Below are 24,695 nucleotides of genomic sequence, written 5' to 3'. Positions count from 1 at the left end.
ACGTACTTCCGTAACTTAAATTGGTAAGAGAGTTAATACAGTACCTAACAAAGTGGGGAAGAGGACATTACTACCAATTACCTTTTTCCAGATGGACCAGAGGGCATACTCAGTGTTTTTGTCAAGTTAAATTTGCTATGGAGATTCTCTGCTGATTGGGATAAACTAATGCTGCGATGTCTGAAGAACTCAAAGCCACTACTTGAACTAGGTTCCTAAAACCAAGAAAACCCAAACATACAGTCAAAGGAGCAAACATGCTATATAATAGGAAGATTAATCATACAAGGTTCGAGGCACAGTATTTACTATTTTCATCACAAACCTGAGTTGTTGGTGTAGCTGGAGGTGTCTCTGTTTCTCCAGAGCCAATGGCTTTAAGAAATCTGATCATATGACGACAAAGATCCCACTTTCCCTGCTCTAAGGCAGTATTAAATAGGAGAGTAGCATGTTGTCTGCTAACTGCTGGAACTTCCATATTCTGCAAGTAACAAAGCATAATTAAGTCATTTGCTTTTGCCATCGAGCAACAAAAGTCCTATTAAGTCAAGTCACATCACGTCATGTTCAAGTATACCAGAGATTAGAAGAAGCAAATTTCATGCTATTATTTTCCTTTTTATAACAGTAAACTAACTACTTACATTGCATGATATTCTCCCCCTTCATAACTGGACATAATCTCAACAGAAAACTGTTAAATTAAAAATTCGTTTAACGTGTAACTTTGATATGACAGTATCACCTCCCTTGCAGTATATGAGGTATCGTTACCTGTAGGATAATGAGATAAGAGGCAGCTGTGTCCAAGTCCTGGGCCATTAAGCACTCTTCAAATAAGTCCTTCGGGTTTCCAACAGCAGCAAAAAGGTAATTCCACAGGGCATATTCTGTCTTCCTAGCACAATGAACAACTGTCTGCAGGAAGAGGGGGAACTCTGTAATGAACTTCGCCACAGTGGGAAGCAGAGGGTCGGGAATGGGCTCCCGCGAGGTAGCTTCTTCTTCCAGCACTTCATGAAGCATCAGTTCTAGTACGTGAGGAAAGTATGGTAATGTGGCACAGGAGTGGGCCAAAAGCAAGGCTTGTTCACCGAGGTTCCTAACCAAGAGCTGGCGTAAAATGTGATGGAGGTAGATCTGAGAGGTTCTCTCAACAATAGAGAAAGGAAAGAGAACCTCTAAGTGTTCTCTAGCACTGGTTTGAGTGTATAAACAGTCATAGAGCACAGTGTCATTAACAGCACCAAGAACCAAGGCATCTTCAAACAAAACAGCCAACGGGTATATGTTGATGTGGAAAGGCAGCATGATCCGTCTTGACAGAAAGGAATGCGGTTTTCGATGATCTCTGGGAAACAGGGGAAGCCAGACTTTCATACCCGCCCCACCACAGCTGAGCCACAGAGCCTCCAATAAGTGGCGTTTCTGTTTGTTGATCCTGCAAGTAGTCCATACATTTTCAACAGACTGGGCTAGGACAACTGGAGCACAAAAAGGCAGCTATTTAAAAAAAAGAAAAAAAAAAAAAAAAATCAGAATTCACTATTCTTTTTTTTTTTTTTTTTTTTTTTACACTCTTCACAAGAACTCTTTTTTCAGCTAAGAACTACTCTCTTCAAACATGTTATTCTTCTAACAAAGGAGAAACAAATCTGCTTATCCCTTAACTGCACCCTAGTACCTGGGAAAACAACACTTACTACTTACATTAACTCAAAAGACATGTCTTTCATTTTTTTAACCTCCTTATACTTAGTCAGGAAGCCAGAGGGGTGAGAATAAGGGAGGAAAATAAAAACCTGCTCTCTGCTTCTTCAGTTAGCCCAAGAGTCCAACCTAGAACTGACAAAATTACTACAAACACCAAATTTGCTAGTATTTTACTGAGCTGCAAACAACTTTTCATCTAAACTTTTCAGATTTCACTCTCCCAAAGTACTTGTTTCATGTAGAATTTTCATCAGCACAGAAAAACTGAAAAGTTAAGTCACTGATTTCTATTATTGTTGTTTTTAGGAACTTTGTAAACATACTCTGCAAAAATTGATAACGTTCCTTAAACATACAGAACAGTTTTAGATAGACTAGAGATTTTCTGACATTAGTACATACCAAATTTTGCACATAAAACTTGTATCTTTCACTGCAATACAAGTAGCAAACACACACAGTAAATACTTTAGTTAGACATTCACACAATTAAGTAGTAATGTTTCACAGATTCTTAGAGAAAAAAAATAAAAAAAAATCACAGGAGTAGTGATTTACTTCCAGCTAACAATTTGGCCTGTAAGTGTAGACACTGTCTTGCATTATAGACCTCTTTTCTTTATGCCTGGACCATTCTCTTCCACAACTTCTTCACTGACAACATCTTTGAAGCCATGTACGATATTCCACATATATTTACTCACATGCTTCCTTTGATTAGGATTGTTATCCTTATCTCGTATCTGGGGTCCAGATCGATCCCTTTGCAACATGATGAGTTGTCCTGCTAAGTTTAGCATAATACTTTCAGCCTCACAAGCCTAAGGATGAAAGAGTTATTAGCAAATTATTTAAGCTTTTTGAATGCATTGTTTTACCCATAACCACAATACAAACCCAGAATAAAGAGTAAATTAACTGCACTGCCGTACAGATGACTAACAACCAAATTCAGTGCAGAAGGACTCAGAAAAATCAAATAGAACCAAGTACCTACAGATAGATTCATTTATATAGTTCTTGTGCAAAGGAGTAAATACTGGAAAGTTTCTTGTTCACTAGACTCATTCCATGTGTTTATTTGATATGGGCTTTTTCCAACTATGCCTCTTGGCATGGGCAAGCCACCAGTATTTAAAGAAAAATAAAGCTCTGTATTCTTATCAGTATCACCACTATACGATTGCCAGTATCTGACTGCATAGACTAACACTGGTACACCAGCCAAAAAGAGTTGAGCCAAAAAGAGTTTAGCCACACTGGTACAGCATCTTGAACTTTTAGAAGCTGCAGTTAGAGAAAAATCTTTCTAGTTAGGTATATCAAGAAAGCAAAGTATTCTTTATAAATATTTATTTCAGAACTGTTTCATGTTAATTTTAAACCAAGTCACTGGAGCTAATACCATCCTGTGCATGAAGTTTAGTTTTAAAATACATTGGTAGAGGGCCTGTATGGTAAATTTGCAGCATTGGGGGTTAAGGTCACTAATAGGTAACAACACTGAAAAGGCTGACACACTCCACTAAGTCAGACACATTGCTTTGTCTACAGTGCAGTGTTTGATCTGGACGATTCACAAAGTTTGAAGATACGGGCTCCTAGTTAGAAAGAAAAGGGGTAATATTTGTTCAGCCTGAAGCTAAGTTTAAAATATTACTAGTGCTCTAAGAAGTTTCAGCAGCTTTTTCTCAAAATTAGGTAACACCATAGGTCAGGTAGTTCAGGAATAAGGACGCTGTCTCACAACAAGATGGACTAGAAAACCACAAGCATGTTGCCTTTTATGCCCTTGTCTAAGATTGTATCAGTCTCAGGACACGTTAGCATTGTGGGACACTAAATTAGAATGAACTGAAGGAAGCAAGCGCAAACCTTTAGATTTTGCATCTGTGCCATTGCTTTCATATCTGCCAGTGGCTTTGGTATGTGGAGAAAAATATGCACCTTCACATGTCTACAGGCCTGCCTCACAGACAACACAACTTCCGAACTCGCTTAAGGTAGCTGCTCTGATGAGAAAATACACTTCATACTGCAGCTACTCAAATAGTTAAGCTTAATTTGTTTACACCACAGACAACAAAAAACTTCTCCCTGCACGGTGCTTTCAGTGGCCTGAATCAGTTCCTGGAGTTAAGACAGGGCTTCACCTTCTCACCTTAGTCATTGTTTGGCTGTTGGCTTATCTCCTGACTTAATTAGTGGGAGGGATCATCTTACTTTATTTTAGTGTAGTAGGAAATTTTTAGAAGTAACCTTATAGGGTCATATGCCATCGTTTCCTTTTTTCTGTTTATTCTTTGAGTAATGGACCTGTTGCTGCAAGAAAGTCACTTCCTAATGCCATGGACTGCTCTGGTGTTCAACTTTTAATACACAATAGAGAAACATACCCTTGACATAGTTAAGTTTAATTTGTTCTCCAAGATTTGGCCCCAAACTTTGTTAAGGTGACAAAAGAAGACAGGAAATAGAAGTAAGAGTTTGGATTTTATTTCCACCACCACCCCCAATTCATACATAAAATGTCTATATAACAAGCATCAGAAAAAACATGTTCTGCGTTTTACCACATAGAAGAACCACTGATTTATGATTCATTTATCAGCCAGGTAACCTTTGAGAGCTAAGCCAACAAATCCAGGCACCGATTCTTTTAAATTTTGAGCACTATAGACCTGTTACCTGCTGAGGCATCTTCAAGGTGATGCCAGTCTCTGTCCTCACAGATGTCAATGTAACAGACACTACGAGAAAAGGATGAGGAATGTACCGAGACATGGACACTTCTTGAAGAACTTGGATACTGGCAGTAGGGTTAAGACTGAAAGGAAAGATGACTACGTTTAGCAATTTTAAAATAGTATTTATCATAAAATTAGTATCTTGAAGTAAACCTAATGAAAATAAGCAACTTACCCTCAGCAAACACTTTACTCTACAGACCAAAATGACTTTCCTTTAACCAGGAATCCCACAGGCCCACATATCTACTCTACATAAAGTTAACAAATGAACCTAAGCTGGGCTACTTTATCTTGATAGTTTTGGGGAATACAGCTATGAGTGGACAGAAGACAACATCAGATACTTCAGAATAAGACTCTATTCATCCCCCAAATAAGACAATTCCCAGGGTTTGGATTTTGCTGGAGTTTTCTTTGAAAAGCATTGAAAACATTTTCCTCTAAAGTAGATCAACAGCTTGCTTTCTGCTAAAAAAAGGCCCCTTCTTGCTGAAACAAAGATGCCATTAACTGTAAGAAAAATCACCTGCTTAGGCACTTTAAAAAAAAAAAAAAAAACCACCACCACCACTATCCGGGAATCTTTATCTCTTCCTTAGGTTCACTAATCTTAACTGTCTGAAAGTATCTGGCTCTTATGTTGCTACTTCTTTTGCACCAAAATAGCTCCATGCAACCACACCACAGAACAAACTTTTTCTCCCTTCATCTTTGCTACTCCACTGCCACCCTCACCAATTCCTACTTCTAATGTTAGAAACATTTTTTATTAAAAATATTCGAATATATGGGTGCCATTTAGTACCTTTTTCTTCTATTTAAATTCAGTTTTCAAGTTCCTATCAGCTAGAACATGTTTGTACAGACAACTGGAAACACGCGTATCTCAGTCACTACCTCCACACCTAATGTGCATATCTGCATGCATGCAAGTGACAACACTCATGAGCTATCACCTGTGCATACAGATAACACTTACCCCTCTGTATTTTAAAAATCTGACTCCACAAGTTATCAAACAACTTTGTATTATTGTAAGAATTTACTCAGACTGAGAACAGATTTACAAGTAGATTATACTGCAAAAGCATTTAAATACTGATACTCACCCTTCAGGCCTTCTCTCGATACTGTAAAGGCAAATGGAACAATCTGCTCTGAACAATATTACAATGTCCCGGAAGACACTCAGTAGTAACGTGTCTGCTTGCACTTTGGTAATGTGTGCAAATGCATTGTCAAGATTAGACGTTCGCAGGTAGATTCTCAGCTACAAGGAAAAGGAGTAATTTGAATACAGGTTCTGTTTACCAACAAACTAATAGTAAATCCACGTTCAATTATTTTCTTTTTTGTGGAATGGCTGTCAAGGATTTCTATCAAGACACATTACTGGGTTTTTGTTTCATCAAATGTTTTATGTATTGCATCCAAAGTGGTTAAAGGACAGTACAGCCAAATCTGAAGTACTGAACAACAAACATAAGGAAGGAGTTTTATTCATTAGTTTTAAAAAGCAAAGAGTAAGTAAAGCTCTTCTGCCCATCTAATTTAAAACCTTACAAAAGTGTCCCAAAATACTGTAACTAGATACCTCAAAACAGGCTTCGTGCTAACCTGCAAAAATGTCACAAAGTTTTCAGAACAATGAGTACATTCATGGTAGTCAGCAGAAAAGTTTTTAATAGCAATAATAAACTTTTCTGCAAAGAATTACTTACCTATTAATAAAGAATTTCTGAACGTGACCAAAATCCATGTATGTATCAAACTTTTCATATTTATAATACTACTGTAGAATAGATCAGATATTCTAAACATGATTTATTTACTTTGGAGAAAAACACCTCACCTCTTCCTGATGATCATTTAAATTATAACATGCAAGAACAATGAAGTCATTCCACCATGCTAAGCCACCCGTTACCATCATATTTTGCTCCTGAAAAGAAAAAAGCAAGCAAATGACATATATGTATGTATTTTTATTTACTTATACACACACACACGTACATTCTGTGGGTAATTTCTGAAAGCCATACACAATCTCTATAAGCTTTATTGATAGTGGCAAGACAATCTATGTATATGAAGTTTTTGTTGTTTAAAAAAACCAAAGTACTAAAGAATAACGTGAAGGACAAACATCATCTTACAAAACACAGCTCCACAGTTCCTTATGCTACTGGCATCCCTGAAGTCTCTCAAAGTAGCTTTCTCCTTCTGGCCAGAATTTACAAGCTTGGCATCCAAAGCTACGTCTCACACAAACTCTCAGATAAGACATACGGGAATAAGTGTCTGACTATCTGCACTCAGATTTGGAAACCTTTTAATAATCAGACACAAATTGTTGTGCCAAAGGCACAAGGTAAGTGTTTCAGCCATTTTATGAAAAACACATGCAAAACCAGCATCCCTAATCCCAAGTGTGTCTACAGGTTGTTTATTCGAAAAAGATATTTTTTAATTTTCTCCAAGAGTCACATTCCAACAAATACAACCTCCCTAGTATACCTGAATAAAGTACCATAATCTCTTACCTGGGTAATGTTTCCAAACAGCTTCCATTTTTTGGTGAGTAAAGAATAATGTGCAAAACCAAACTTGCCAACAACAGCTACATTCTGTCCAAGCTTGTCAATAGCTGAAAACTGTTCAAAGAGAAAAAACCCAGAACCTCAGGAGGGAACTTATTTAAATGATATATCCTATCCAAGTACATCACTACAAGGCAATATAATGTTAAAGCTTGTAAAGTATCTTCATGTTTTCTACTTTACTGCCCAACACATTCTTCTTTCTGTAATTTAAAACAATGATTTCATCCTCCAGAGCTCATCCAACCCTAAGGGACAGTTATAAAAACCAAATACTTTTAAAGAAGCAAGAACATATTCTTAAAATAACTCACCCTTATAGGCCAGTTGCTCTCTAGATACGTACTATGAATCTAAAAAAAAAGAGAAAACCAAAACCACATAACTATACCAAGCACCATTAAAGTAGTGATTAATTACAATGTTCTAAAGGAATTTGTACAATGTCCATGTTTTTCCAAAACACTGGCTTAAAGGTTTTTAATGTTGGGATTCCTTTTTTAAATACTACTACCCCCAAAAAAAAAAGTTACTGACCCCTAAATATTAGCCTGTTTTTAATACAAGAAATATAGAATGCATTCAAAACATACAACAGCTAATACTATATTACAGATTAATAGTCAAAATTTGCTCTTCTCCCCTCCTAGGTATTTCTCCTCCATCAGAACCTTTCATGGGAGCATACAAGTTTTGATAAACACAGCATTCAGGAAGGACTTTCAGTGTTGGGATGAAATTTCTAATCCCATCAGAAATACACACCAGCACATCCAAAAGCCTTGTCATGAGATAACTTGACCAGGATATGTCAAATTAAATCTTGATCCTGGATTCTTCATGTCACATGGGATGATGATTCAAATCCAGGTTCAAACTCCAGTCCTTGGTCTGATACAAGGCAGGTAGGTGCTCTCATTACCCAGCCACTGGCTGTTCTCATGGGTATGTTGCTCCCCACAGTAATTCCTATTCTGTTAGTTTCACTCCTACACAGAATGAGGACTTCCCCCTCCTATGCCAGTTTTAGAAGACAGAAGAGCTACCTGGCCAGCTGAAGTGGAAATTCAACAGTATCTAGAACCTGACACATACATGCCTAGAGTGAAATGCTGTTTAATAATACCTATTCATGTACTATGTGAAAAACAAAATCTTGGGGACCTTTTAAAAACCTTTATTTAGAAAAATATCTACCAATTCAAGCATGGAAGAACACAAACTAGAATTACAGATTAAAAGTTATTTAATTTTTCCTCTATATTACAGAGAAATAGAATCTGTCCCGTTACTACCCCTGGAAATAATTTCTTCTTTGCAAGTTTGATACTGTGAAGTTTTAATTACATGCTTAAATAGATGCCATCTCAGACTGCTTGAAAATACAGCCGAAGTCCAAAGGCTGTATTAATCAGTTGAATATGCTTAAAGCAATTTGCATAAATAACAGAACAAATCCCTAAAGGATTTCTTGCATGTTGCACTTACACTCCCTTTCAAAGTAATTTAACTACTCCTTCCTGAAGTCAAAAAGACATTTAGATTTTTTTATTGGCTAGGATGCAAACTCATAGCCAGAAGGCTGAGATGGCCATCATTCCTTTACCATTTGGCAATAAGAAAAAGCTGTACCAGGGGAAACCCAAGAGGCAGTAAAAAGGCAATGATCTCATACTAGAGGAAAAGGGTATGGCAGAGATTGATGAGATCAGCTGCAAATTCCAGTCCTATAAACCCTCGCAAGCACAGAGCACATACGGGCAACCAGCAACCATTACCTGTACAACATGCCAATGTCTATGTCCTAGTAAAGTGCTTAAACCCTGAGAATCTAAATTGCCATCTGAAAATGGGCCTCTTTCCCTGGAAGGCTTATGTTCAGAGTGTGCTGAAGTATTTCTGGGACTCTGAGCCTGTGTTGCATCTCCACAGTTCAAATACAAGCGATCTTCTCCTTGAAGGAGGACTTGTTCCTGGTTACTCTACATTAAAAATAAAACAACAAAAAAAACCAAAAGCAACCTTGAATTCCATGTACAGAAAACAAAGGAAAACACGTCATCAAGGTATTAACAGGTTCTATGTAAACAATATGAAAAATAAGCATTAAGGCAGTTTTTGTATCACTGTGTACTAGCAGGTTTTATGTTACAATATTGCACAGCAATATTTTAAAAGTATCATTTTAAAGGCTCTATGGCAAAAAAGGAAGACCAGTCTAATGGCTGCAAAACAGACTTAAAATCTGGTAAGGGAACAACTCAGAGATCACCTGAAAACTGGAAATACGCTCTAAAATAAGGATATATTTATCAACAAAATCTTACCATACAAGGATTAACAGTGAGTGCGCTCTTGATGAAATGAAACTGCAGAATACCAAATTGGTGAGCTTCATTGTTTGCATCTCTTTCAGGCTTCATGTTTGAAGAAGAATTCCCATCAATAACCCACAGATGATACCCTTCTGATCCCCAGGTCTGAATGTAAAAGAATAACAATAATAAAAGCCCCAAACCAACACTATATATTCTCTGAAAACAAGAACTACAGAAACTTACTGTAACTGATCTTATGATAGACATGAGCGTGGTAAAAAACCACACAGTTTGGTGTTCTAAAATGTATCATCATAGGAATCATAAGTAACCCATAGCAGTAAAATCCACAAGGAACAGTAAGAATCTAGCTTAAATTCTTTTTTATGTAAAAAATGTCGATTAAATGAACAGTAACTATGCAAGACATCCACCTAAGTAATGAAGACTGTTTAGTTTGCAGCTTAAAGCAACTAACAAAAAATCCACGAACAGAATAGTATGAAAAAAATCCTGATTCCAAAATTACATTGGTTGTTGTTCATTAAATTCAATGGTATCAGAATTTCAATCTTTGGGATTTTTTAAAAGGTACATTGTACTGTCCTTGCATTTGATATTTATCAACATCTACTGATTTGACAGACTGGCAGGATTTCATGTTAATTAGTTTGTATTAAGACAACAGCAGTTAAGTTTCTCTTGAATGCATATTCTGAGTTAAGCTACTTCAACAGCCAAAGGTAAGTTCGTCACTGTAGGGAAATAAGTAAGTTTACAATTAGTGTTGTGCTGTGTCTCACTGTACTCTGAAATACAGCACCAGATTAAAGAAAAAGCTGTTAAGGAAAACCAAATTGTTCATTCTTAATATTAAAAGCAAAGCCAAGAAAAGGCATGTCACGCACACTTCATGACCAGGCATATGGGGGGGGGAATCATCAGCTGTCCCCTTTTCATCTTCCTTCAATACAACGTTGGTGTTAGGAAGTGTAGTAAAGGCATCTTACTCTTTAAAAGTAATGAAGCTAAAGAAAGCCAGTTTGATTTTCTGAAAATGTTTTACTAATAATTTACGAATAATTTAAAAAATTAACAGCCATCCTCTTACAGTATTTCTACATTTGTATTTACCATAGAACTGATCTTTAGAGGGTCCTTTTTGGCACCATCAGACTGATACCTTAAAAACAGAACAGAACAAGTTTGAGTTTGGATATAACTTGATCAAAATAAGAAATTATCTTCCTATCTTTGTATTGTTATATGGTTCTACATGGAACCTCATCTCAAACTATAAAGCCTGTTTGATCCATGACACTGCATAAAAGGCAATGCAATTGTCAGATGTCTAGCATAAACTGTTTGAATTGTGATTTCTGGATGTTAGCACATTTTCAGCAAATATATACAGGCACTGAGGGAATTTTAATATTTGCCTGCTAAAGCCTGCCTTTAGGGTAATTTGCTTTTATGGCCAAAAAGACCACTATAAAAAGAAAATAATACATTTTAATTTATATTCAAATGATCCCCTCCTAAATATTATTCAATGATTCCAATATCTAAGGAATTATAATAGAAGACGACTTTTAAAAGCATTAAGTGAATTAGTTTCTAATTAAATGCTTTTAATTAGAAAAATAAAGGTTTCTAATAAAACATTTTACAATTTCATTCAAGATACTCACGCAAAATCACCTCCTAAAGTACAGATAAGCTGAGCACCAAAAACACTCCATAAGGACAAGCCTCCACAATCCCACGTCACCATCACAACACAGCTATCAGGTGACCATCTGATTAGTTTAACAGGTCCTGTTTTATTCCAAATATCTATTTAAAAACAGACAATAAAATGCCATGTGAAAAACATCAAATGTCCTTCAACTGCTTTCACCATAAGAGTAGAAACAAAAATATATGGAAATAAATATTTGATTTTTCAATTAACTTCTTTGAGGCATTCATCAAACTGACCATCTCAAAATGAAAAAACAGCAAATGAAGAATTCATGTTTTCTTTCCAGTACATGTTTGGTTTCATAGGAAACTAAGAATGCATGAAAACAGGCCAAAAATACACTGTGGTATGACACAAACATAGAACTGTAATTCTGGTAAAATGATTTTTAGGACAAAAGAAGATTTTATATTCATCCTTGAAACCTTTTCCTTTGGCACTTAGCACAACTGTAAAACTCTGTTACTTACAGATTTGATTTTTTTGTTGAAACTTAATAGGCACACACATTTTCAGTTGAGGATGCAATTTACCCACTTTATATGTTCCTCACTCTCAAGCCTGCAATACTTATCACTACTACTTGAAAAATTCCACTGAGCTTTTGTTCATTGCAGCTCAGGCAGGGTGCTGGATTACTCAATTTTTTTCTGTACCCTACATGTCAGTTGTTTCAAGTTAATTCACGCCTCTATTATATTCATTATCAGTTTTGACAATAATCTTTCATTTTCTCAGGTGAGTAATGGAAAAGTAAATCTCAAGACTACATGTGGGAACTACTAATATCTCCAGCATTTAAAAAGGGACAACCAGAAGCAGCACTGCCTGTAAACTGTTAACTCAGATTCAGATTTAGTAAAAAAAACAAACCAAAACAAACAAACACCACCACCACCCCCCAAAAACCCAAACCCTCGCATATGAAACACATCCAAAAGTCAGTTAAAAGCAAGCAGCTAAAAGAACAAACGCACAAGAGTAAATTACCACAAACACGCAAAAGTAAATACTAATCCCATTGGTGATAATGCAAACAACAAATAGTTGTTAACTAGCCAAGGATAAAAATATTCTTTAATACCCTAAAAACAGCTGGAAAATTCTAGCAACAAACGTAGCTCACCAGGATATTGTTTTGGTGTCAGCTCCAATTTATGAGAAAACTGCATGGCGCCAGTGGTGGTATCTATCGTATAAACCTGCACAGAGCCGCTGGAACAGATTACACATGCTTTAGACTACAGACCATTTGGATTTCTCATCAGTTTCAAGCGGTTAATAAAAGCTGCTTTTTTCTCACCAATACCAAATTTGTCTAGAACAGAAACATTGTCAAGTAACACTCAAAGAACTTCATGAAAAAAATTTATAACATACTTTCCAGAAGGCAGTGGAGGACCCAAAACACCAGCCTTAATAATAACCAATTCACTAAGACTATTTCATTCTCTGAAAATACACATGGACACATATATTTATGGCTTCCAACTGCAAGACAATCCACGTGGGAAGTCAGTATTCACCGAGTGCTGAAGTTTCATTAGGAGTGTTCTAATGCATACCAAGATCAATGAATTATAGTAACTATTCGTGTTTCAGAGGGAAATACCAACACACTACATTGTTACTACAACCGAGAATACTATTTTTTAAGACGACAGTTGAAGACTAAATGACCCAGGTCTTTTGAAATGCTCTAAAAGACAAATAAAACACAATTTAAAAAAAAAAAGCTGCACTCTAGACCAGCTAAAGCAGTATTATACAGAAGGAACTGTCTTGAAGGAGCAGTAAACAAAACACCACAACTAAAAGCACTTTTGCAACATCTAATTTATAAATATTCACAGTTACTCGAACAGGCAACATTTTTCCTGACCAAATCAACACTTCACAGAGAATTTTCTCAGATGGGTGCGAAGTGCTGATTCTTGTCCAATATTATTATGCTTAACTGCTTAAAACTGACTTTATAATCCTGCTTTGATATTAACTGGGACAGCAGCACTTTCCAATCCTTGCTACTGGTCCAGCCACCTTCTTTTTTTTTTCCAGACCTGGACAGCAAGCATTAATTTCAATTGCACTTTAAGCAGGCAATCATTTCTTTCCTCTTCCCTCCCACCTTCTTGACAGAGCAGATTGTACCATCTCTAGCAAGACTGATCGTTTTCATCTTTACAGCTCTTGCCATACAACTTGGTAAGAAGAAACTAGTACTTAAGCTTTATAATGAAATCTTCCACGCCACCCCCCCAACCCCCCCATTGAACCAGCCTTACAAAACTTACTTGGCACATCCAAATGCCATTAGCCTGTATTTGTTATTTACTGCCACACAAGTTCCATCGATCACATCTTGCGCCCAAACACCATGGAGCTGCTGTAAAGAATGGAATTCACAGAATTTTTGGTTAAACAGTGCTTTTATTCACGATAGTCAGCTTCTACCTGTGTGCTGCCCATGTATGCCATATTACAGATCTGGCAGTTGACCTTCATCACCTCAGGAAATTTCTGTTGCAAATGTCAAGATTAACTGACATGGCTCAGACAAACAAAATCCAGTATATGTAAAACTGGTTTAACTGTTCTTAATAAAAATTACAGAAAGATGCCAGTATGTAAGGCAATTGCTTATCAGAGCTCTGAATAACCAAAGCATGTCAATAACTATAAGGCAAGAATATCCCTGAAACTGCATTAAAAAATCAGCACATGGTACTAAGGATGAAGACAAAACAGGAAAATAAATTCTCATCTGCAACAACTGAAATCCCAGATACTGTAAGCGTGTGAAGGAGTTTGGGACAGACTACACAAATCCTTCTGGGTTTTCTGTAATTAAAATAAAGAGCTCTAATGACAAAATGTAGTACAGTTTGTAGGCTGTAAGTACAGGTACTTCTTACCTGTAGTACAGGTAAGAAAACACATAACTTGGAAAAGATTCCTTTAAAACAAATTCTGAAGTATGCTTGTCACTATGAGAAGAGTTAGACTTGATTACAGCTAAAAGGTAGAAATAGTACCTATGATACTTCGCCATAGGAGAAACCACTTCTTATCACCCCACTTATAACTAGCAATAGGAAGTCTGTTGCAGAGACAGTAAGACCACCTCAGAACTATAATGGCATTTTGAAGCAATAAACAAAAATTAAATCTACTATCAATTATGCTCTCCCATAGACAGGTACTAACCCTAGAACAACCTAGTTCAAATTATGGTATGAAATATAGTCTTGTTCTTATGCTATCTCTTAAGCAGTTGTTAAATTTTAATTTCTCTGCAGCTGAACAGAATTTGAAGTAGAAAGCTAACTGAAATGCAGAGACCAAAGAAAACACATTTATTGCAGAGTGCATGCTATAAATACTAAAGGAAATATACCTCAGCAGTGAATCTACTTGACATTGGTGCAATGAAACCAACTCTGCCATCATTAAAAACAACAGCAAAACCATCAAGCGTGGCACAGTATTCCATATCTCTGATGTAAACATCTTCAAAGCCCAAAAATGAACCTGCTGAGAAAATATCAGTAATTTAAAAATATGTGAACACAGCGATATTGCAAGCCAACAGACTTTTCAGTTGTTTACTTATTACTTCACAGAAAAAACTAATTTAAACAGGCTATTTTGTTCACATTTGCAAAAGGCACATTTTTCTCATGTCTGCTTGAGAACAGAGATGATATTTTATATTAGACGGTATTTCGCCGATAGTTAACTATCATAAGCAATAAAAAAACCCCAAAACCTACCTCGAGAAGACTGCAGGTCCACAGAAAATGGAACTGTACATAGGTTGATGGCCTTCCTTCCATTGGTCATACCATCCCAGTGAACGAGATGGAGAAATCCATCAGCAGTAGCAACAAGTAGATCTTCTAACATTGACTGCAAACTAACAAATTTATTTGTCAGTCTCTAAAAAACTGCATCTCAAATCAATGTCACAGAAAAATCAATTAATGTAACAAACACCACATTACTGCCTCTTGTATCAGTAACTATGTTGAGAAGTTACATCAAATAAGTTACAAACTAAGTGCCTAAGTCCTCTAGGCAGTAAAGGTACCAAGCTGACAAAATATGGTATATGTCTCTCTTTTTCTCCCGGAATCAGAGTTCATGAACAGGTCTGTATTGTTAGACTATTTGTTTAACTGGTATATGACCTGGTGGAGATAATTTTAATACTTTTGACTAAACATAAGACATTGCTGCCCACAATCAATTATTCATCTATCCTAGGAAATTACCAATATTGCCTAGGCTGTAAATAATCCACAACACTTTCTAACTCTAACTTTCTAAGCTCATTGATGAAGCAGAAATTAGACTTCTCCTAAATCCTTCCCCAAACATCTCAAAAATTCTGAAAACTATTGTTAATCTGTTTGCATGCAGATAAAAACTTGCAGCTTCCCAGGAAAGCTTTTTCCAGTATATACTGCATTTCTTCCATTTTCTCCTATGGAGCCTCTTCCCAAATTGCATTTTGTTACTTTTCCACCCCACCCCAATGCTATACAGTTTCACCAACTTTTCACACACACTTATTTAGCATGTTCAAAGCTTATTTATAGGGAAGGCACTCACCACAAAAAAAGGAAGAGGTAAACAAAAAGTTTTTCCAGGACAAATAGGGACCCTCTGTGGGCAGCTGGAGTAACATTGAAATGCTACATACAGTTTTGCTCTTATGTACCTATGTCACCATGAAATCTCTAATCCATACTTTGAGCCCAAGGACAAACACATTTATAGTAACATAATGTAATACCGAACATACATGTGCTGTATACTTCTATATGTCAAAAATATCACTATAGCCAAGCACAGAAAGAAAGAATTCTTAAACAGCAATTTACTTTTTCACCTCCTTAGACTTACTATTAGTAACTTACTATTAGTAACTATTAGTCCTTACTATTAATAAGTCTAAAAACTTACTAGAAGTTTTTTCCATCCAGTTTCCCCTTCACTTTTTAACAAGTACCTGCTATATGCAGAAAAATTCTTAAGACATGATTAGTGAGCGTACCTTGTGATAGAGGCTTGCAAGTCCAGCACTTTCTTCATTTCTAGATTTAATGAAGGAGCACACTGTTCTTCCTTATAATGTGGGGTTCCCTTCAGATGTGGGCTTCCTCTAAAATAAAAAAGAAATACTACAATTGAAACAAGATGTCCCTCAAAAGAGATAAGAGTTACTAACTTACATTCCTGTGGGTTTTTTCCCCCCTATATATATATACCAGACACTCATGTGCAACCTGCCACAAGCAGCACTTAATATCTAGGACATAATTTTAGTGCAAAAAGTTTAGTCTGTCATATCATCCTATATGCCTATAAAGAGTATGTAAGTAAAATAAGACAACGAACAGAGAACGAACATTACAATAGCTGTGTATCCCGTCTTAATAATCCTAAAATAAGTGACATATGTTAGTGCAAATCTTGATTCAATAAAATGGTATTCAACTGTTTCCATTAATTGTGTTGAATTTTTAAGTATCTCCAATTTGTTCTTTGCCAAGATGCATTACAGATATTATAGACTGTAAAATTTTCATGTTTCTTCAGTTTCTTTTGCCAGATCAATGTTTATACTACTAAGTCAGCATGCATAACCCAACAGGTAGACATTTATTACAGTAATTCATAAGAATATATCTCCCTATAGCAAATTAACAATAAACTTACGACCTACTAAGAAAAGAGATGACTGAGCACTGATTCTCTTCCTTTAAACAGATCATTACACAGTAGAAAGCTTCCAATTTTTATTTTTCTCATTTTAAATTCCACGTTTCATTCTCTAATGAACTGCAGTTATTTTAAAACTCAATACAGTATCATTAAAATAGTCCTTATTTGTGTGGGTTATCAGATGTGCCATGCGTTAACTTTTTTTTTTTTAAATGAAAAGTGACCTACAATCATAAGTATTGTAACATGTCATCCCGCTCATCCATGTCATGAGCATTATGCAAACTATGCATGAATCGGGCATTGCAGACAAGTTAGAGTTTAGTATAACTTCATTAGTCAGAAACAACAGATACAGACACAAATCTATGTAATCTTTACCTGGATTTTAACTGACAAAGCACTTCGTTTATTTTACACCAGGGTAGCCAACACAACTGCCTAAGACGTGGCAGAAACCAAAGCAGCTGCAGTTTTAGATGTTTGACACCACAAGGATACCTCAATCTCTTTCCTGCCTTGGTATCTCAGTTGATATCAAGTGCCTTAATTCCATTACCATTTTACAGCAAAACACAAAATTCATATCTCTTATTCTTTGATGGATACTACACCTTTTCTTATGCAGCAAGGACAAAGACATATGCTAGCTAAGCTAAGACCAAGGCAACCTTTGACATTCTGGAGTTAGCAGACAGAAGTAGTAACACCTTTCCAGAACAAAACCATGGCGACAATGAAAGATTATAGTGAAAAATGAGAAAAATTACTGTAAGGTTAGTTAATCTACCACCCACAGATGGTAACTTGTAAAAGCATTAAATTATTAAAATGTTTGCTTTGCATTTCAAAAGAAAATTAATTACAAAATACAGCTGTCTTGGGAAAGACACGTAAGCTAGCTTACTTGGACTGTAAGTAAGTACAGTCCTTCATGTAAGACAGCTATCATGGACTGACAGGAAGTATGAAATAGAAAAAAAAAAAAAGGTGACTAGTTAATACTAGCATTGTGGGGTTGTTGTGTTGTTTTTGTTTTGTTTTGTTTTTTTTAAGAGTAAATGAGACTGCATTTCTTGAAGTTCATGAAGCCAAATCCATCTGATATGGCCTGGTATCTTTTAGACTCTGGGATTTCACAGACGAAAAAAATACATTATACAGGATTAATTTCTTCAAATCTCTATGTCACTATCTGCCATGCAGCATCCTGGGGGCTGGAGAAACACTTACAAAAACCCATGTGTTTGGAGACATGCCTTTCAACCCATGTGGACATACAGGTCCAGATAGTATACTCCCAAGCAAGATGAAATGACTCTGGGTTATCAAGAATCAGTGGTACAACTGAATCTTGTAAGCAAACGACTAAAATGGAGAGAAAAGGATTGTGTAACGCATAAACGTTACTGTTATGTATGTATAACACACCATGTAACATGCCTGTTGTAACTGACTGAGCTACATAACGAAGTATAAACACAGGTTTCTGCACAGCCCAAACTATAAAGCCAGAATGGTTTAAAAGACATCTTTTGCTGGAAGAGAAATTTTAAGTCTCCATGTGGGCAGGCTTCTTTGTCTTTAAACAACTTTGCCAAAAATAGTTTGCAAGAATATTTCAGTATTTTCAGTTTCATGAGCTAGTTTCAGCAAATTTGTTACCATCTGCGGAGTATATCTTTTCCCATTGAGGCACTATCATCATGACTGAAACTCCGAAATGCCAGTATTTTAATTCATTGCCCGCGATTATGTCAAATTCATAGATTCAAAAAGAAACCCTTACTATGGGTTCAAAGGGGGCACAATCAAAAGTGTACTGCGTTCATATACTACACATCTGCATGAGTCAGCCTTACCAGTTAAGTTACTTTGACCTTTAAACAAAGAATGTGCACTGCTGACGGAAGCAGGAAAGAATGTTTGGTCTGGGTTGCCACATCAGCATCTGCTACCGTTGTAGCTGAACTTTAAGTAACTCACTTTTGCACAAGAATTGAGAGGAATGGACACATTCCAGTGACCAATCAGCTGCATGTTGAAACAAATATAATTACTTCACTTCTATTCACTAAACCTATGAATAAAATCTCTTAACACTCAGAACTGAGAAAAATTTCCCACTACATCTGCAATCCAAGAAAACCCCAAACATGGGAAGACTAGGAATGCCAGCCTGTTTTTTCAAAGGTAGAATACAATATTTACAGGGAAGTTTCAGATCTTGAATTGAAGTTCAGGGTGCACTTTTTAAATCACCGGGTTCATTCACCGTTTCCTACTTAGCATGTAATCAGTGACATGCTTGTTCACAGAAAACAGAGCACTCCATGATGTAACAAAATGTCTTTCAGATGTTGAAAGCCTATGTAACTGTCTCTCATGAATCACCTTTTAAGTAAGGGTAAAGAAGAATGGTAAAAGTAAGTCTACCTTAAGGCCTTGCCCTCTTTCTCCAAACTCCAATTCTCTCAGCTTTCTCCACATTAACCTTCTCCTGCTGTTCAGTTCTAACCTGACTTCCCCAAAATGAAAGAGGAGCCTATTAAAAAGTGAATTGCTAAAATTCTTAGCATCAAGTCATAATTTTTTGTATTCATTTGATCTTCTTGCAGGGGAAGAACTGGCTCTGGAAGTAACACTGATTCTGTTAGAAGAAAAACCGTAAGCTCAAACTATGATGCAAGATGCAACAATGAGAAAATGGAGAACTGTATTTAACCCACCCCCCCAAAAAAAAACCCCAAAACCAACAAACCTAGATTCAAGAAAGAAGCAGTACCATGCAAAAGCATAGTCAGCTAGCCTCCCCTGAACTGGGAGGAAGAATTTCCTTGGAGTTTGTTATTTGTGGTGGGGAGAAGATTCAGGGAGGACACAGAACAACAGCCAGCTAATTTTTCTAGCAGCAGTACTGCACTTATGTCCTCCACTACATGCACAGTGGTTAAGTGATACAGCATGATCCATGGACAAAACTCACTCAGAAATATCACTATCAGACTTAGTCACTGCTAGCAGAAGCAACTAAGAAATACTTAGGAAGTTAATTACAGCAGAATCTGAAAGGGTGTACTTAAGGACTTCTTTGTAATTTGCAATTAAGGTATATAACACATCATCTTTTTTAGTCTGTTCTAAGTATTTCAAAATAATGCTCAGTTTTTCAAAATAATGTTCACTGTTTTCTGCTTATTACTGAAGAATTCTAGTCCAGAGGTAGAAATAGCATTAGATTAGGATTTAAGTTTCCACCTTACTATCTGGGGTAATCACAGTTATATAGGTAGCTGTTATGGCTGGATAATAGTCTAGAAAAGTTCAGAGATGCTCTCACAGTCAACAAGTATTGTGCTTCCAAAAAAAATTAGTGTGGCTAATGGCAGATATCGCATTAATTTAAAAACCAAATAGGCAAACAACAAACAAGTCAGTAGCATCCATTCCCACTAGTCAAATCACAGCTGCTTGGGAAGTAATGGAGACATTTTACTGAAAAAAAATATTAAAGACTCCAGACTTGCTCATCAGTAAATATCTTTAGAACAAATAATTGATACAAACAAGGTAAAATATTTTTATACTGCTTTGGGGCTATGATATTCTTAATTGTTGTTGCTAAAATGGTTTCTTCAGTAGTACTTTTTTGGGGAAAAAAAAGCCAAACAAACAAAAAAAATCCCAACACCTTGATGTTTCAACTATTAAGAGCATTATACATGTGAGAAAAAACAGGGCAAACAATGTTTCTAAATGAATTTACACTACCAAGAATTCTGAGTTGCTCTCCTTGAAGGCACAAAAGCAAAAAACTGACAACAGTTATTATTATTGCACTAGCACAATTACACAACATTTATTAACTGTTTTTAAATGGTTCATGTGAAGACTTCAGTTAGTGAATTGTCTGTACAGCTGAGGACTTAATATATACCTATACCTGATTCAAAGAGCCTGCCTTATCACCTCTAAACGTGTGATTCTGCACTAACAATTCATTGCCCACTATGCTTTTTAGTAATGGTTCTCAAACAAGTAAAACAAGTTACACTGAGCTTTGATAGCCCTAAACCTGCATCTCTCCTCCATACACTGCAGGAAGCCACCAGCTGAAGATGAAGTATGTCTGGCTGGGTCCAGAGCTACACGCACACAGATTGGCAAGAGCTGGACAAACAAAAGTTTAAAAAGAAACAACTATAAAGAACGAATAAGGGTTTAGAAAAGTAATTGTTAGTACAGCCTTTTCTACCCAATTGAGTAATAACAGGTTTCTGTGGTTTGAGAAGAGAAATAACGAGCTAGCGTATTAATCCACTATTCATGTAAAAAAGCTAAATGGTTTACCAAATTATTATTCTAGTTGCAAAGATTTCTTGATGACATGTTAAAACTCCTGAACCACATCAAGGGCTAGCAAGTGCCATAATGGTTAATAAAAAATCTCCAACTAATCTAGTTTTAAAAATACATTTTCCAACCAATGCCAAAAACAACTTACAGAGAAAACCACATTGTTAAAGTTTAGTACAAGCTTAATTCCGAACAAAAATTACTTAATAAGTTAATTAACTGTACACCTCATCAATTACCCTTGCAGAGTTTAAAGTTCAAAACCTTTGTACACACTAATCTTAAGTCTGCTGAATCAGGAAAAAAATTCCCACTGGTGAGGTAATTTATGGCACCTATAAACAATCTTGCTGTAGAAAAGGAAAAAGCTTTGAAAAGTGCCAGAAAGAGTAGGACATGAAGACAGTAACCAGACATATAAGCAAAGCAACAATACAGCATTGCAAACCAGGATACAAACACTAGCTTGTTCACATGCCCATACTGGTTAGAAAACAACTTCAATTGTTAAAGCATTTTCAGGTACTTAAAAATCTGCAGCATTGAGGTCTTGTTCTAAATTTACACAACATTCATATCACCTTCCCCCACCCACCCCCCAAATGCAGGCTCCCCTTGAGGATATGAAGAAATCTGAGGCAAAAGAATCTCCAATTACCACATTTAGTTCATTAGCCATGTAAAGTTTTTTTAGGTTTTGTCTTTTTTAAAGGCAAAAATATCTTCAGCATTAAGTCATCGCATGCTGTCTCTTCAAGTGAGAAATCTTAAGTCACTCTCCTTGCCAAACTCTAAACATAAATAACTATCAGTTCAGTACAGGGAAGCCTCTACTGTGATGGTGTTACAGATCTCTTCACCATGAAACAAAGGAGTATCTGCACACATTCCTTTGGAAACTCCTCAAAAAAATATTACCGTACCTTGCCACAGCTTACAAAGCTACAAGTTTGCTTGTGTGCATTGCCACTTTTCTTAGGCGTATCACAGGTGGAGATTAATTTTATTTTACCATTCTATTATCTTACCATACATACATTTTCTTCCTGTTTTATCTTGTAATGACTTTAGTAATACGGTGGTAAAATTAGACTGAACTAATTGAAGCAGGACTCTGTACTTGTGCTCACTGCAGGAAAAGTATCCCAGAATGTGGGCTACTGGCCAATACTGATTCTCTTCCAAGTCTGCTCTGAACTGGAGCAAAGTCTCTAAGAGCTGGAATGAACCTGCAGACTATTCTGGCTCAATTTAAAAAACAAAAAGACCCCCAAACCCCACACAATTACTGCTTTTTTTCCTGTTTTTAGCCTAACAAATTAAGCAGTATACTTTAGGTTTTCATTGAGCATGAATGTCTGTTCACTCCAAGAACAGACTAGCAATTCCTGGCCACATATCAACAGAGCCAGAAGTATTTTCTTCAATAGAACAACTACAATTCATAACATCCCTACAACATTACAATTTGACAAAAAACTATCAACTGACTCCAGCAAAAATTTAAAAAGCTTCCTTTCTTTATACATAAACATAAACATTCAGAAGTCATGACAGAATGCTGTGCTTATGATATGAGCACTTGTTTTATCACATTAATCTAATACTAGATTTTACATAAAATGTGCATAATGCCGAAGAGGTCAGTTCCGTAACCCTTACAATATCTACATAAGTATATTTTAAATTGGTTAAACCTCTAAAGGTATAAAATAGCTAGCATTTAAAAAGAATTTCCCACTCAACCATCTTAAAGTATTTCATATATTCTTGATTTTGTAAGAGCTATGCCCTCAGATATTGACAGATGTTGATAGAACAAACTTAAAAGGTTTTGTGGGCTCCAGCCACAAATGTTGATAATCTTGCATTCCAGCATTTCCATTAAAACACTGAATTTCAGAATATAAAGACCATTACAATAGGTTAATATGAAAAGGAGGAAGTCATGCCAAATGGCCATTTTTAAACAGGAAATCAATTTTTCTAGACTCTGATTCTGTCTGTTTTTAAAAATCTGGTTATTTCACACTACTAAAACATAAGGGGAAGCAGAAACTCTTGCATTCAAACACAATGAGAGCTTAGCCTCAACTCACACCTTAGCTCTTCTACTAAATCTGTGTTGATTAGATTGGGAGAGAAGAGAGACTTGGCCCTAAAAAAAAGAAAATTATACTGTGATTAGATAGACTGCAATGCGTAGTGAGTTATAAACAGCAGAAGTGTTTCTGTCACTTCCCATGCAGTTTTGTGGTTTTTTGTTTTTTGGTTTTTTTTACCTTGAAGCATTTTGTTCAAGCGGTACCAGCAAAAAACTTTTGCAAGCGTAGTTAGTTTACTCAATAATTGTATGCTAGAATAGTTCTGTTAACAGATCAAATACAGGCAAGCTCTTCTGGATCATCTTGCTCAACAGGCATATATAGTAACCACTCTGTGTAATAAACAGCTATAAACTGGAAGGACTGTACTTTTTCTCCACAAACATCCCTCTCCCATATGAACAAATGAGGAGGTATTTTTATTTTCAGCAACTTTTTTTGGTCCTTTTCTTCAAATCAAGGCTAAACCATTATCAAGCAGATTGTAAAGCAGTCATTTAAAAAATATCAATACTACATAAAGCTGCAACTTTACTGTGGCTGCAGTGTCCCAATCTGGAAGACTGCAAAAATAACTAAAGTCAAGAAAGTGACTGTCTATCATATACCTTATCACCTGCTTTTCTGATGTTCTTTTTTTACTTACGGTAAGATACACACATTTCATTTAAATAAGAGCTAAGCTGACAGGAGAATTTAAACACAACCTTTCTCAATGTTTTCACTTGTATGGGATCAAACCTAGCTGCAAGTTCAACTTCAGGATACTGACTAAACTAGAAAATCGTGCACCAGGATTTTGGCACAGCTGAGGATGCTACTGGTGTGTATTCCCAGTGCACGACCACCTCATTCTGTTGACCCATACTGCCTAAGAATTCTGTTAGGCTGAAGCTGTATTAAGAGAATTTTCCTATTTTTTTGTAGTCACTGCATTGAAATTTTATGTTTCTGTCAGAACTGGACATTACTATTAAAAGAAAGGATACTAGAGAACAGGCTTCATTCTGCTTACAAAAAGTTAGTAGATATGGATAGTTCATCAACATCAAGAATTATTCATGATTTTAAAAAGTAGAATAAGACTGAACTTTTAGGAGCACTGACAGAAGTGTGCTCACTATCTAAAAAAACCCCAAAACCCACAACTGATGATATTCTACAACATCTCTTAACTTTCTGGTATGTTGTGGAGGTGTCCAGAGAGGAGAATGGTAGACAAAAACACCTTTACCTCAAATATGCAAAGTTTGAAGACCCACATTTGAACCTGTTGTCCACCCATTTCACTGTTTTTACTGACTTGTTTCTAGCAACTGTCCTATCACACCACTAATGCAAGGACCGCCTTACCTTTTTGTACTCTCTGCAAAAAT

At 36.2% G+C, this 24,695-nt stretch overlaps 1 protein-coding gene across 6 annotated transcripts in view; it reads right to left on the bottom strand.

Moving 5' to 3' along the window:
• The window catches only part of RIC1 (RIC1 partner of RAB6A GEF complex), a 53,583-nt gene that overhangs the window by 7,196 nt on the left and 21,692 nt on the right, over positions 1 to 24,695 (bottom strand). For 4 of the 6 annotated variants that reach the window (XM_076363354.1, XM_076363357.1, XM_076363360.1 and 1 more), the window contains exons 4-21: positions 16,188 to 16,295; positions 14,902 to 15,044; positions 14,526 to 14,662; positions 13,423 to 13,514; positions 12,255 to 12,343; positions 11,076 to 11,220; positions 10,519 to 10,567; positions 9,394 to 9,546; positions 8,845 to 9,048; positions 7,381 to 7,419; positions 7,010 to 7,120; positions 6,319 to 6,408; positions 5,576 to 5,736; positions 4,405 to 4,543; positions 2,421 to 2,537; positions 778 to 1,506; positions 326 to 484; positions 82 to 215 (exon numbers count right to left, since the gene is read on the bottom strand). In XM_076363354.1, the coding sequence (XP_076219469.1) occupies positions 82 to 215; positions 326 to 484; positions 778 to 1,506; positions 2,421 to 2,537; positions 4,405 to 4,543; positions 5,576 to 5,736; positions 6,319 to 6,408; positions 7,010 to 7,120; positions 7,381 to 7,419; positions 8,845 to 9,048; positions 9,394 to 9,546; positions 10,519 to 10,567; positions 11,076 to 11,220; positions 12,255 to 12,343; positions 13,423 to 13,514; positions 14,526 to 14,662; positions 14,902 to 15,044; positions 16,188 to 16,295 (2,799 nt within the window). The remainder of the gene's footprint in view (positions 1 to 81; positions 216 to 325; positions 485 to 777; positions 1,507 to 2,420; positions 2,538 to 4,404; positions 4,544 to 5,575; positions 5,737 to 6,318; positions 6,409 to 7,009; positions 7,121 to 7,380; positions 7,420 to 8,844; positions 9,049 to 9,393; positions 9,547 to 10,518; positions 10,568 to 11,075; positions 11,221 to 12,254; positions 12,344 to 13,422; positions 13,515 to 14,525; positions 14,663 to 14,901; positions 15,045 to 16,187; positions 16,296 to 24,695) is intronic. The other 2 variants (XM_076363356.1, XM_076363355.1) reach the window with 2 other exon arrangements.

Source organism: Aptenodytes patagonicus, chromosome Z, assembly GCF_965638725.1.
Source record: "Aptenodytes patagonicus chromosome Z, bAptPat1.pri.cur, whole genome shotgun sequence".
Lineage (NCBI taxonomy): Eukaryota > Metazoa > Chordata > Aves > Sphenisciformes > Spheniscidae > Aptenodytes > Aptenodytes patagonicus.
The sequence above is the reverse complement of the archived record's forward strand: the minus strand, read 5'-3'. Positions and strand labels throughout refer to the sequence as shown.